At 36.0% G+C, this 14,795-nt stretch overlaps 1 protein-coding gene across 3 annotated transcripts in view; it reads right to left on the minus strand.

The window, feature by feature from the left end:
- The window catches only part of TENM1 (teneurin transmembrane protein 1), an 801,721-nt gene that overhangs the window by 175,581 nt on the left and 611,345 nt on the right, over positions 1-14,795 (minus strand). For all 3 annotated transcript variants that reach the window (XM_078363019.1, XM_054251187.2, XM_054251185.2), the window contains exons 15-17: positions 6,596-6,781; positions 4,647-4,670; positions 2,584-2,730 (exon numbers count right to left, since the gene is read on the minus strand). In XM_078363019.1, the coding sequence (XP_078219145.1) occupies positions 2,584-2,730; positions 4,647-4,670; positions 6,596-6,781 (357 nt within the window). The remainder of the gene's footprint in view (positions 1-2,583; positions 2,731-4,646; positions 4,671-6,595; positions 6,782-14,795) is intronic.

A 14,795-nucleotide genomic window follows, 5' to 3' on the forward strand; every position in this document is an offset into this window, starting at 1 on the left:
GTATCTACATAGACCACAGGCATTGAGAATTGATAATTCATTAATATTTAATTGATCCATTCTTTAAACATTTTGGCTGCCTTGAGATGACCTTGAGGCCATAAAAAATGGTGATAATTAAATATTCAATTATTTTTATTACTTTACTAAGGCAGGAAACATTGGCTCAACCTTAACTGAGCCAGAAATGATAATTGCATAGGTTGTTAATCTGTTTTCTGAGCATAACATTTTAATCAATATATAACTGAGCAATTCCTATTATTTTACCAAATCCTTTTTAGAATGAAGCAGACCACCTATGTCTACATCCAGGATGTATCATTTGCTTACTATGTGATCTTTAACAACCTACTCCACTTCTCTGTGTCTCAGTTTCCTAATTTGTAAAATAATGTCTGTCATTAGTAGTTCCTGGCCAGGCGTAGTGGCTCACACCTGTAATCCCAGCACTTTCAGAGGCTAAGGCGGGCAGATAGTTTGAGCCCAGGAGTTTGAGATGAGCCTGGGCAACATGGTGAAGCCCCGTTTCTACTAAAAATACAGAAATTAGCCAGGCGTGGTGGTGTGTGCCTGTAGTCCCAGCTACTTAGGAGGCTGAGGTGGAAGGATTACCTGAGACCCAGAGGCAGAAGTTGCAGTGAGCTGAGATTGTGTCACTGCACTCCAGAATGGGAGAAAGAACAAGACCCTGTCTGAAAAACAAAAAGTTCCTACATAATGGGGATAAAATGGAATAATTCATAAGGGGTTCAAATGAAATAATTCACATAAGGGGCTCAGCACAGTGCCTGGCACATAGTAAATCCTGAATACAAGTGAGATACTATTATTTTGAATATATTGAGAATATAACTATGGGCGATGGGTCATGCTTAACATGCAACAAGAAAAGCATATACAGAATATAATTAGGTGCTTGATTATATGGTGCATATTATCAACACCATGTGAGGAGGTGGTATCAGAAATTTCATAGGAGATATGGTTTAAGTTGAGACTTAAATTATGGACAGAGAATAATGGGTAGAGGAGACATGAGGACATACCAGGTAAGAGGAATATAATGAAAAAGACAAAAAGGAAAGTGAAGATGAGTCTTAGAGGGCCATAAAAATAAACTAGTTTATCAGTGGATCATCAAATTGAAAACTTCACTCCAGTTTCCAAAACAAGGTTCTCAAGTTATATGGGTAGTAAACAGTCTCTTCTAAGTTTGTGTGTGTGTGTGTGTGTGTGTGTGTGTGTGTGTGGTGTAGTTTACTATCTTTCAAGTGGCTCACTTGAATTATCTCATTTAATACTTATTACAACCATATTAGACAGTTAATATCATTAACCCTGTTTTAGAAATAAGGAAATTGAAGCATAGAGATACCATAAAACTTGCCCCAAATAATACAGCCAGTATAAGCGCCAGAGCTAGTACCTGAATCCAGACAGTTTAACTTCAAATCTCTGTGTTCTTAACCACAAAGTTGCCTCCACTTAATTTTGATAAGGTCTTAAAGGTTTTAAAAGGTCAACTGTTAGCCAGAACAAGTAAAGGAAGAAACTATTATAATACAATTTGGTGCTTAAGCCATGACTGCTACCTTATTAATATAAGCCTGCCCCATGTTTGAATACAAATAACAAGGAATGCAATTGTCTAAGCAGATATAGAAACATGAGGAGTCAAATTTAATAATATGCTTCCTTTTAAGCTAATATACGGAAATTCAAAACAATTTTTTTTTGTTAATTTTATGTTTCCTCAAGTAGAAGGTAAGTGGAAGGTGAGGATTTGTTGTTAATTGGGCTCAGTCAGAGGTGATTTTTGGCAGTTTTGAGGTCTGATTGTACAGTGTGTTAAATGTTTTGTTGGCTTTCCTAAGAGAAGTGGTAACTCTGAGGTCTTGGAGCTACATATAGTTTTAAAAACTATCATCTGCAGCTCCTTGATTAAATATTTAAAATTCTACCATAAATTGTCTTGATGCTATGTCCTCTGAAAGGTATAAAGTGTTACTAAGAGGTAGACACACTAGAGGGAGCTCCAAATACCTAATGACAAAGAAAAATGTTTTAGTGTGTATAATGCAAACTACACTAACATCAGACAACTTGAATAGCGGTATGTTAATTTAATTTGATATGATACATGCCATGGGTATGGGAGGTAGCATGGTGTAGTAGTTAAGAAAATATACTCTGAAGTCACATAGCCCTAAATTGGAACTTTGGCTCTGCTACTCTCTAGCCATGTGATCCTGGATAAGTCACTTACTATCCCCATCCAGAGCATTAATTTTCCCATCTACAGGTAGGGACGATAGTAGTACTTATACCTTATAGAGTTACTGTGAGAATTAAATGATACATAACACATGCAAAAAAATTTGGAGTACTGCCTGGTCATAGTATATATTCAATAAATAATGTCTTCTTAATGTGATTGAGACTAAAAGGTAGTATTACCCTATATAATTCAGTATCTTTTATACTAGAGATTCCTAATTTTCACCCTTGGCCAGGTTGATTATCACTGTGCTAGAGGCTGGGCTATTCCTTTCTTAAGTGAACATTTTCTAAATGACTCACCTCCATCATTGTCCAAGTTATCTCCACAAAGCATTTCCATGACAACATTGCAGCCTGTCCCACTCCAACCCACCTGACACACACAGTGCCAACCATTTTGATCCAGGGTACATCGTCCATTTCCAAAGCAGAGCCCTGGGCAGCCATCTGAAAAGACATGAGAGAGTAACAGTTATGGAGATATCAGGATGGGATGGCCAACAATGAAGTGTCTGCCTATAGGGAAGTATCTAATCATCTGGGCCCCATTCAGATGAGGTGTTGAATAAATGAAAGAGGAGCCTGCTTGCTTGCAAAACCTTCCCAGGGAACTTGTTATCCCTTACTCTGCAGTAGTTTTCCTTAGAGAGCCAATTAAGCTTTATTAATGCTAACCCCAGTTCCCAACCCCTGGTTTCACATAGGAAGAAAACTATGGCAGAGGCAAGAATTTTTTTCCTTTTCAATAAACATATCTCCTCATCTCAATCAAAACTATATGGTTGACATTGTATCTAGTTACAACCAATATGTTGGAAAAAGATAGCAGTTCCTATGAAGAGAAACTTTCCCTATTTCTAGCCTGTGCTGATTTTCCCTTGTGATGTATTGCTTCAGGACTTAAGTATGTTGGTATACAGTTCAGACCACACCATTCAGTATTTGTTCATATGGTGCCTTAGAAATGTGCGGTAGTTGCTTTGCATCTATTCAGCTTTTCTCTTCAAGATTATTATTCATCTGCAGACTAAGGATTGAAATCTTTACTTCTATGGCATCTCTTTCAAAAGCCTGCATGATGTTATGCTGGTAACAATAATATTAAATGTTAAATAAGTGTTCACAGAATTAATACATGCCAGATTTAGACTTTTTGAATTACAGAAACTGGAAAATATCAAGTCAAGAGGAAAGTATAGTATTTAAATAACTTATCCATTGATGATAAAGCACCAACACTGACAATGGTTCCTCTTTAGACTTTAAATTTCTTAGGGATGCCCTACTCTTTCTATCAGTAGTTTGGAGTTCAGCTCTAGCAAAGGGTAACTTCACATGTACCACATGCTCAGTGAGCAGATAAATGGGAAAGCAATGATAATGCTACTGGATATTTTCCTAGTAGAAATACAGAACCAGACTTGAATTTCATTGGGAATAGTCCAATCAATATTCATGTTGCTTTCTTTCTTTGAAAGAAAATTCCAAAAGTATAAAGAGCAAAAAAAAAAAAAAACCAACAAAACAAAAAACAACTTTTAAAAGATCTGTAGAAGTACCCCAGTGTTCCTTCTAAATATTTTTCCAAGAAACTATCAACAGACCAGAGGAAGAAGAAACTTAAAAATAAAATGACAGATGCCTTAAAAATAAAATGTTAGAAATGATGAAAAGCTTTACGTATGTAACATACTCATGACATGGTATATGATGAGCAGATATAGGTTTGAGAAGGGAATTTTTGTAGTTCTATTCTGACAAATTGGCAATACATAATTAAGGAGAAATAAAGAATAATTTGGGACATATTAAACTTCTGAAGCTGAGGTAATGAAAGGCACTAGAATGTCTGGCAGAAAGACGCTTGCTGTCTCTGTTAAAGGCAGCTCCCTAGAGGGATGGATGATGTGATACTTCTAGGAGGATAATTCTCCTGCCCTTGTAAGGACTTAAGAGTCCTTGTATATGGACTTGGAGCTATATTGTTATGTTAAAGAAAAAGTTCATCCACTGAACTAAATTATTTAATAGTTACTAAACATAATTTAATAATTACCTGTGTTATACACATAGATACACACACACACACATACACACTCAATACAAAGACCAGAAAAAAATAATCTTTAAAACTGCTTATTAGTCCATTCTATACTATGGTAAAAAGTGATTCTTTGATATCGAAAAAACAAGTTACCTTTTAGTCTGACTATTAAAGCATGAAACTGACATTATATTTAAATAAGATTGCCAAAAATAAAAACAGACACCACAAATGCCGAAAACACCACCCTTTCTTTCCCACATGCATATTTTCTTTTAAAAATATATTTGTGTTATAAAATTAGTGAGAAAAATCTTACCTCGGACAGCATCTAAGTAGTGAGCTAAAAAGGAGGGAAAAGAGTGATTGAATGAATTTCTGGGAGACGAAAGCTATACAATATGTACTAATGGTTTACCATCTGTTGCCTGGGAGGAGAACTGCAAACTGTGAACTGCTGAAATGCCTGCAGCTCAAAGTTGGTACATGGGCCTGTGTAGTTTTTGAATAATATTTTCTGTGAGAACAATATTAATGGCATTTCTGCAAGAAACTCTATTAGGCTTCCTAAAAAGTGTCATATTTCATTAGAAATATAAGAACTGCATTTTCACATTTCAGTAATAACTTCTGTGAAAGAGCACTGGCTTCAACTTCTCATTAGCAATATCTTTAGAAGGGAGTTCTGGAGAAGCCACCTATGGTAATCATCACAATATTTAAATCCTCTTATGTGAAGGCAATAAACTTACCGTAGTACAGGCATGTAATTACTTAAGCTGCATCTGAATCTCACCCCTCTCCAACTTTTTAATGAATCTTAAATATTTTCTACAGTCATAGAACAAGACTTACTGTACCTTTAGTGGAATAGTAATGCAGTTTATTAAGATTATCTGTTATATGTATTATATATATTATACATTACTTTGGCAGGTTCCAACCATTATAACAAAATACCTTCGCCTAAAAATGAAAGCTGTAGTATAGTCTAGTGGTAGAAAATCTACAAATAATGAACTGGGTATCCAAAGGCCCATTTGCGTTTCCTCTGCCTAAATTTTCTATGTAGTCATGGAATGTCACTGGAACACTCTGTGACCCACTTTCTTTAGCTGAACAATGGGAATCATACTTGTTACTCTGTATTAATGACAACCTTTCTATGCAAAGGTTTATTGTATAGAAACCTTTGTGGTGGATATCAATATATGTTAAGGATTTTGCTTTTTTTCAGGAAAAGAAAGTGTTCTCTAACTGAAATATTTATTTTTAATATATTTATAGTGTGAAGATCACATGACAGATTAATTATTACATAGGCTTTTCCATACTCACAGATCATTTTCCCAGACAGTACCTTGAGAATTTTTGAAATTAGCAATAAGGGGTGAAGAGAGAGTGGTGGCTTCAGGACCAACTCTCTATACTACCAGATAAACAATTCAACACAAATGTTCTATTGATAATAGGTCAGAAGTGCTTTCCTTATATACATTAAAGACATACTCTAATGATATCGAACGGCCCCTGTTAAAGCAGTCCCATTTAATGAAACTGCCTCTAAGTGCTTTCAGCTGAAACAACCTATACTTTTCAAAAGGAAAAATGGGCAGTGAATGTTACCTTCATGACAAAAACCACTTTTCTTTTTTTGTTTTTGTTTTTTTTGGGGGATGGAATTCCACTTTCATTGCCCAGGCTGGAGTGTGATGGCCCTGTCTCAGCTCACCGCAACCTCTGCTTCCTGGGTTCAAGTGATTCTCCTGCCTCAGCCTCCCGAGTAGCTGGGATTACAGGCATGAGCCACCACGCCCAGCTAATTTATGTATTTTTAGTAGAGACAGGGTTTCACCATATTGACTAGGCTGGTCTCAAACTCCTGACCTTGTGATCTGCCCGCTTCAGCCTCCCAAAGTGCTAGGATTACAGGCGTGAGCCACCACACCTGGCCTCCACTTTTCTTATTAACCAATGACACTTTATTTCCATGTATCATCTTTCACTTGAGTAACTCAAAGCACTTGAAAGCAGAAAATATAAGGAATACTCAAGTAATGAGAAAGGAAACAACACAAGAAATAGGTAGAATATCATCAACCAAAGAAGAAACCTACCAGTTCACAAAACTTTAAAACTTGTAACCAACCCTCCTTCTCCTCCTCTACTCCAACCTCAAATTCTACTAAATGCCAAGTGACTGACTCACTAGACTATTCTTGCTTCAATTAATCCAATTTACTTTGGTTAAAGTATGGTGGTACTTACCAATTGTGCAGTGGTCGCCCTCCCATCCAGGGCTACACTCACATTTTCCATCTTTGCATTGGCCATGCTCAGTACAGTGAGAATGACAGGAGCGTTCCTCACATGTTGGTCCTACCCAGCCTTCTTCACACTGGCAAATTCCTCTTGAGCAGACTCCATGGCTACCACACTCCATGGTACAGAGCTCTGTGGGGAATTCAAAGGAGACATATTAACATATTTGTTAAAACCAGCAACCATTCTTCCAAAAAACATTAGAATTACCAAAAATTCCAGTCTATATGTATATTTTATTTATTTATTTATTTAATAGAGATGGGATCTCACTATGTTAGCCAGGTTGGTCTTGAACTTCTGGCCCCAAGTGATCCTCCAATCTCGGCTTTCCAAAGTACCGGGATTACAGATGTGAGCCACCATGCCCTGCCTATACTTATATTTTAAATGAAATGTTTATATAAACAAGATGTCACAAGATCTTTAGCATCTGAATGAATATGCAAGAAACTCTAAAAAGAGGTAGTTAAGTCTCTAATAATAATATAAAACTCTAAGGCAAATTTGATTTTGAGAAGTCCAGAAAATGATAATAGCATTCCAGGCTTAGAAATGAAATTAATGACAAACAAATGCCAACTGGGTTTCACTAAAAATTCATTAAGATCACAGATAATGTTGCAGGATTTTATGATACTATAAGATATCATTGGGGGAAAAATCCCAATAAAACAGTGCCCTAACTTCATTCAGAAAGACAAGTTCATTAATTGGAAAGATAACTTTTTAATAAAATTCATAATATACAAAAGATAAAGATGCCAATGATGGCAACCAACTGGTTTCCCTGATCATACTAACAATATTTGCATTTATTTTAAGCATGTAAAATTAAACCCGGTTGATTAAATAACACATTTTCTTATCTTGAAATGCTACTTAGTATTTAGACAATATAATAATGATGGTGTGTACTGCCTCTGCTGAGACTCTCTCCTTTGTCCCTTTGACTTTTGGTTGAGAAATGTTGAATATTAATAAAGTCACGGCAACAGATAAACCAGCGTAAAAGCATGGCAAGCCTCTTTCTTGATCTAATTCCCTTGCTGGAGGAAGAGAAGTAGGATAAAAACCTACGGAAAGAATGAAATATGTTTTGGGAACAATGGGCCACATATTCCTGAAAGGAAAATAGGGTATTCTAGAAGCCACGTTGTCTCTTTCACAGTCTCAAATTCTTAAACTAGTTTAATATATTCTGCAGATAGCAGAGTTATTTTTCAGTAGATGACAACAATCTTGTGATAAAGCCATGATTATGAGTTTTATTATAATCTGGAACAATTTGTTCATGAGTTTACTCACAAGTATTCTTTGAAGGTCAGGGTATGATGGTAAGAGTAGTGGATTTGAAATAAAGATACCTGCATCCCTGATTCCTCTGCTTAGTACCTATGGACCCTTAGGCAACTTACTAACATTGTTTTAATCTCTGTGTAAGAATGCAATAGAAGTAATAATACTTGTAGCTTACAAGGCTGTTGGGCAGATTTGAAATATATTTAACCAACAGGTCTTGCTCAAAATTGGATATAAGGATGAAGGAAAGGGAAAAATAAAAGTTTGGCTTAAACATATGGATAGATAACACTGTCATTAATGAAATGGGAAAGGTTGATGGAAATATAAGGGTGGAAGTTCAAACAGATTAACCTTAAGATATATGTAAAAAGCCAAGTGAAAATGTCAATGCAACCAGTAGGATATATGATTCTGACAGGCTAGGACTGGAGATATAAAATTGGCAGTCATTAGCATAAAGGTGGTATTTAGAGGCATGGAACTAACTGGTTGATAGCTCTAAAGAGAGAATGGAAGAGCCCTGAAGAAAGATCAGGTAGAAAAAAGAGGAATCGTCAAAGGAAACTGGGATGAAGAAGGCAGTGAGTGATAGGAAGAAATCTAGGAAATTGTGGTGTAACTAAAGCACAAGAGGATACTTCTCAATAAAGGAGTGTTTAACTACATCTAATATTGCTGAGAGGTCAAGTAAGCACAGGCAGAGAAGTGCTCATTGGATTTATCAACATAAAATTTGTTGATGACTTTAGGAAGGGCTGTACTGATAAAGATGTAGTTGCAAAGCCAAATTAGAATGGGTGGAAAAGTGAACGGAAAGGTGTGCAGGGAATCCCCAGGTTGTGAGAAAAGTCTAGCACACAGAAAAATATATCTTTAAAAGGTGGGCATTGGCTCAAAAAGTGGTAGCTCACGTAGAATTATCCTGAAAGAGCCCCTGGTCCCCAAATCTTGGTCTGAATCTCTGATTGATAATCTGTATTTATAATTTTAGTTTTTGTAGTAAGGCTGATATTATCATTCTGTTCCCTTTTATGGCCTTCCCCCAAGACAATAAAAACTGAACTGAAAGATTCAGTTTATAAGATTATAAGATTAGGGGCTAATTGGTTAAAGCCAGTCAAGTCAGCACTGACTAGAATAGTTAGAAGCAAACATTTTCCATGTATTGCTTTGCGCAACTATAAATGTTAGACATAGAGGAGTACATGATTCTGATTTCTGTCTGAAAAGTAATAGGACTCAATGAACAGTATTGGCCAGATAGCTGACTAGGCTATTTTCAAACTATCTCAATATGAACCCTTAGAAATGTTGGATATAATGTAACAATTTTTAAAATCGCATATCTGCACTCACAAAAATGAGAAATCCTCAATTTCCAGAAGCAAAGAGGATGCTAAAACCCAAAGCAGTCAATCTTCTGGTAGCCTTGAGGGTTATTATACCCAATTATGAGTAGGGGCTTGGGTACTTAGGTCCACAAAGGGAAAAGAGATGAGGTTTTGGACCCATTTCAGATGAGGAGTTGGACTAAATCTCCAGCGTAAAGCTGGAGACACTTGAAAGGCTGCAATCTCAGTAAGATGGTTAGTAATAAACTGTACCCACTAGCCCAGAGAGATGGCAAAGAAGCACCTACTATTGAATATAAAATAATAATAATAAAAAATCTGGAGCTAGGATGCAATGTAGAAATGAAACACTATCGTTTACTAATATGTAAGATGGAAGGTCCTGAATGAAATATTTGGAAAGCCTTATATTATTCGGGAGTTAAGCAGGTGGTACTTTTTCAAGCATGCATATGAAAACATAAAGGTATAATTCTGTTTCTAGTAATAGGGACCTAAGTAAGTCTTACCATTCCTTTCTGATGAAAACTAGAAAATCTAAACAAAATATACTTAAAACCTTTTAGGAATTATTGGAGTTCAAAAAACAGTAAAGAATTACTGTGCCAAGTTCCAGAAGAAAAAGAAAAGCCAGAGAGAAAAGCTTGACATTTGTGGATGCTCTTCCTGTAGCAGCATCTGTCAATTATAGTAGAGGGGGCTAGAGGGCTCAGAGGCTGAGTAGGGCTTTTTCGGTCTCATGGAATAAAAAACAAAAACAAATTGAATAGATAACGGCTAATAAATTTCCAACATTGGCCAGGTACAGTGGCATATGCCTGTAATCCCAGCACTTTAGAAGGCTGAGGTGGGCAGGTCACTTGAGCCCAGGAGTTTGAGAACAACCTGTGCAACATAGTGAAACTCCATCTGTACAAAATATATAAAAATTAGCTGGGTGTGGTGGCATGTGCCTACAGCTACTCAAGAGGCTCAGGTGGGAGAATTGCTTGAGTCCAGGAGGTTGAGGTTGCAGTGAGCTAGGTTCATGACACTGCACTCCAGCCTGGGCCAGATAGTGAGACCCTGTCTTTGAAAAAAAAAAAAAAAAAAAAAAAAGGAATTTCCAACACTGAAGAAAGCAGTAAGCCAAATAAATGAAACAAAATTGAAAGAAGATAAAATGGGGGAAAATTCGCAATCATAGTCAGAGATTTTATAGGCCTCCCTGACACCAACTTAGAGAGCAAGCAAACAAATTAGAAAGAATATGAAATATTTGAGCAACATGGTTAACAGATTTGATCTGATTGATACATATAGAACATTGCCATAAATGACTACAAAATACACATAATGTATTTCAAATGTATATAGAACATTTATAAATATTGACCATGTGATAGGCTATAAAGCAAGTCTTGATATATTTCAAAGTATTAAAATCATACACAGGATATTTTAAGGCCAGTATGGAATTAAACTTGAAATTAGTAATAGCAGGTGACTCTAAAATCCATACATGTTTGCAAATCAAGAAATACACTTTTAGGTCAGGCGCGGTGGCTCATGCCTGTAATCCCAGCACTTTGGGAGGCCGAGGCAGGTGGATCACAAGGTCAAGAGATCGAGACCATCTTGGGCAACATGGTGAAACCCCATCTCTACTAAAAATACAAAAAATTAGCTGGGCATGGTGGCGTGTGCCTGTAATCCCAGCTACTCAGGAGGCTGAGGCAGGAGAATTGCCTGAATCCAGGAGGCGGAGGTTGCAGTGAGCCGAGATCGCACCATTGCACTCCAGCCTGGGTAACAAGAGCAAAAACTCCGCCTCAAAAAAAAAAAAAAAGAAATACACTTTTGAATAAAACATTAAAACATGAAACAAAGAAGACTTCATCATGAAAATTAGAAAAGAGTTCAAAATGAATGAAAATGAAGGTATCACATGTCAAAACCTGTGTAATAAAACTAAATCCATACGTACAGAAAAATTTATAAGGTAGAAAGAAAAATGAGCTGAAAAACTATGACCTAAGTATCGATTCTAAGAAATTAGAAAAAGAAATCCTAAGTAAACTCAAAGAAAGTAAAAGGAAGAAATTACTAATTGTAAGAGCTAAAAGTAATATAATAGGAATACAGATACTATAGAAAGAATCAACAAAGTCAATACTTGATGATTTGCTCAGATCAATAAAATTGATGAACTCTGCTGGAGATTGATCAAGATGAAAATACAGAAAACCCAAATAACCAATATCAGGAATAAAAAATATGACATTGCTATATATAGTGCAGACATAAAATATCCTGAGGATATTACAAACAATGTTTTGTCAATACATCTGAAACTTTTGATGAAATTAACAAATTTCTAGAGCAACCCAACTTAATAAACTACAAGAAAAAATGGAAACTGGTTTCTATAAAGAAACTTAATCCATAATGGAAAACATTATCACAAAAAAATTCCAGTTTCAGATGACTTCATTTCTAAATATACCAAACTTTTAAGAAAGAAAAATTTCCAATCTTAAATAAACTTTTCCAAAAAATAGAAAAAGAGGAAATTCTTAGCAATGTGCCTTATGAGGTCAGCATAACCCTAATATAAAATTCTGAAGGATATTATTTTAAAAAATATGCCAATCTTTCTCATGAAAATCTCATTCATGGTTATAAAAATCCTAAACAAAATGAACATAGCAAATTTAGCATTACATAACAAGAAATAATATTATGACCATTTATGCTTATTCTGGAAATATAAGATTGCTTTCACCTTTGAAAATTAACAAATGAAATTCATCACATATATGGAATAAAAGATAAAAACCAGATTATCATCTCAATAGATATATAATAAGTATTTGATAAAATACTAAGCATCCATTCATGATAAAAACTTGTAGCAAACTAAGACTAAAAGGAACTTTTCTTTTTTGAGATGGAGTTTTGCTCTTGCATTCCCATGCTGGAGTGCAATGGCGTGATCTCAGCTCATAGCAACTTCCGCCTCTTGGGTTCAAGCGATTCTCCTGCCTCAGTCTCCTGAGTAGCTGGGATTACAGGCATGTGCCACCACACCCACCTAATTTTGCATTTTTTTAGTAGAGACTAGGTTTCTCCATGTCTGTCAGGTTGGTCTCAAACTCCCAACCTTAGGTGATCTACCTGCCTCAGCCTCCCAAAGTGCTGGGATTACAGGGTTAGCCACCACACCCAGTTTAAAAGGAACTTTTATGTTAACTTTTAATTAAAAAGAACATTTGACTTCAATTTTTTTTTTTTTTTGAGACTGAGTCTCACTCTGTCACCTAGGCTGGAGTGCAGTGGTGCGATCTCAGCTCACTGCAGTCTCCCCTTCCCCTGTTCAAGCAATTCTCCTTGCCTCAGCTTCCCGAGTAGCTGGGATTGCAGGTGCCCACCATCACACTCAGCTAATTTTTTTGTATTTTTAGAGAGACAAAATTTCACTGTGTTGGCCAGGCTGGTCGCGAACTCCTGACCACGTGACCCGCCTGCCTAGACCTCCCAAAGTGCTGGGATTAGAAGTGTGAGCCAGGCCGGGCGTGGTGGCTCAAGCCTGTAATCCCAGCACTTTGGGAGGCCGAGGCGGGTGGATCACGAGGTCAACAGATCGAGACCATCCTGGTCAATTTGGTGAAACCCCGTCTCTACTAAAAGTTACAAAAAATTAGCTGGGCACGGTGGCGCGTGCCTGTAATCCCAGCTACTCAGGAGGCTGAGGCAGGAGAATTGCCTGAACCCAGGAGGCGGAGGTTGCGGTGAGCCGAGATCGCGCCATTGCACTCCAGCCTGGGTAACAAGAGCGAAACTCCGTCTCAAAAAAAAAAAAAAAAAAAAAAAAAAGTGTGAGCCACTGCGCCTGGCTCCTAACTTTAATTTTTTTTGTTTCTTTATGCCACTAAGATTTGCAATGGTGATAGTTAATTTTAATTTTTAAACTAAGACTAAAAGAAACTTTAAATTCAACAAAGAGCAGCTACAAAATCCCACAGCAAACATCATAATAAATATTAAAACTATGACTATACAATACATGTTCTTTTCAAGCACACACAAAATAATCCACAAAAACTGACAAAGATTCATCTACAAAGCAAGACTCAACGAATGCCAAAGATTCCACAGCATGCAGATTATACTGCTTCACAAACTACAGTAAAATTAGAAATCAGTAAGAGACACCAAAAGAAAAATCCCAGAAAGGTGTTCTTTAAAAACACACCTAAAAATAATTCATGAATTATGTTTCAAAAATTACATTGGAATTAGAAACTGAATAACAATGAAATACTATTTATAAAAACTTGTGGGATGCAGCTCAGACAGTAACTTAGAGGAAATTTACACCCTGAAATGCATGTTGTAGAAAAGAAGAATAATTGAAATTTAATGAGCAAAGTGTCCAAATCAAGGAGTTAGAAAAAGGACTCCATATAAGTAGATGAAGAAAACAATAAAGTCGAGAACACAAGTTAATGAAATTGCAAACAAGAAAACAACAGAGAAGATCAACAAAATCAAACTCTGCATCTTTGAGATGAATATAAAAAATAGAGAAACCTCTGGCAAGGTAATAGAGCTAGAAAAAAGAAAAAGAAAGAATACAAATAAACATTAAAGATTAAAATCAAAAAATAAATGAGAGACTGCTATGAACAACTTCATGCCAGTAAATCTGAAACCTTAGATAAAGTAGACATTTTTCAAGAAAACAAATGGATATGAGAAGATATAGAAAACTTGAATATGTATTAAAAACACTGAAAATTGCCCACATGATTTTAAAGATGTATTTTGTCAAAATTTCAAAGGATAAATAATCTCTATTTTAAATGATACCAGAGAACAGGAAAAAAGGGAAACCATCCTGAATCATTTTATAAAACTATTACCTAGTTTAAAAATAGGGTAAGAAAAAGAGAAAATGATTTTTTTTTTTTAAAATGAGATGTCGCTATTTTGCCCAGGCTGGACTTTAACTCTTGAGCTCAAGTGCTTCTTCCACCCCAGCCTCCCAAGTAGCTATGACTGCAGGTGTGTCCCACCTTGCCCAGCTCTAGAAATTATTTCTTAATAGGCCAATTTCACTTATAAATATGGCTGCAAAAATCTCCAAGAAAATATCTGGTAATCAAACCAAAAATGCATGCACATACACACACACACACACGCACACACACGCGCACACACACACGCGCACGCACGCACGCACGCACCAATATAAAGAAGTCATAGCCAAGTAAGCATGAATGCTAGGATGGTTTAACTTTAGAAAAATCTATCAATGTAATTCACCATGGAATTATTCCATTTTACTTTAACACATTTCATAATGATTAAGAAAAAATTATAATTTTATTATTATATGTAGAAAGAGTACAATTTAAAATTTAGTTCCTAGTTACGATAGAATCTCCTAGAAAACTAGGGCTAAAAGAGAACTCACTGAGTATGATAAAAGTGATTTACCAAAATCC

Source organism: Callithrix jacchus, chromosome X, assembly GCF_049354715.1.
Source record: "Callithrix jacchus isolate 240 chromosome X, calJac240_pri, whole genome shotgun sequence".
NCBI classification, from domain to species: Eukaryota; Metazoa; Chordata; class Mammalia; order Primates; family Cebidae; genus Callithrix; species Callithrix jacchus.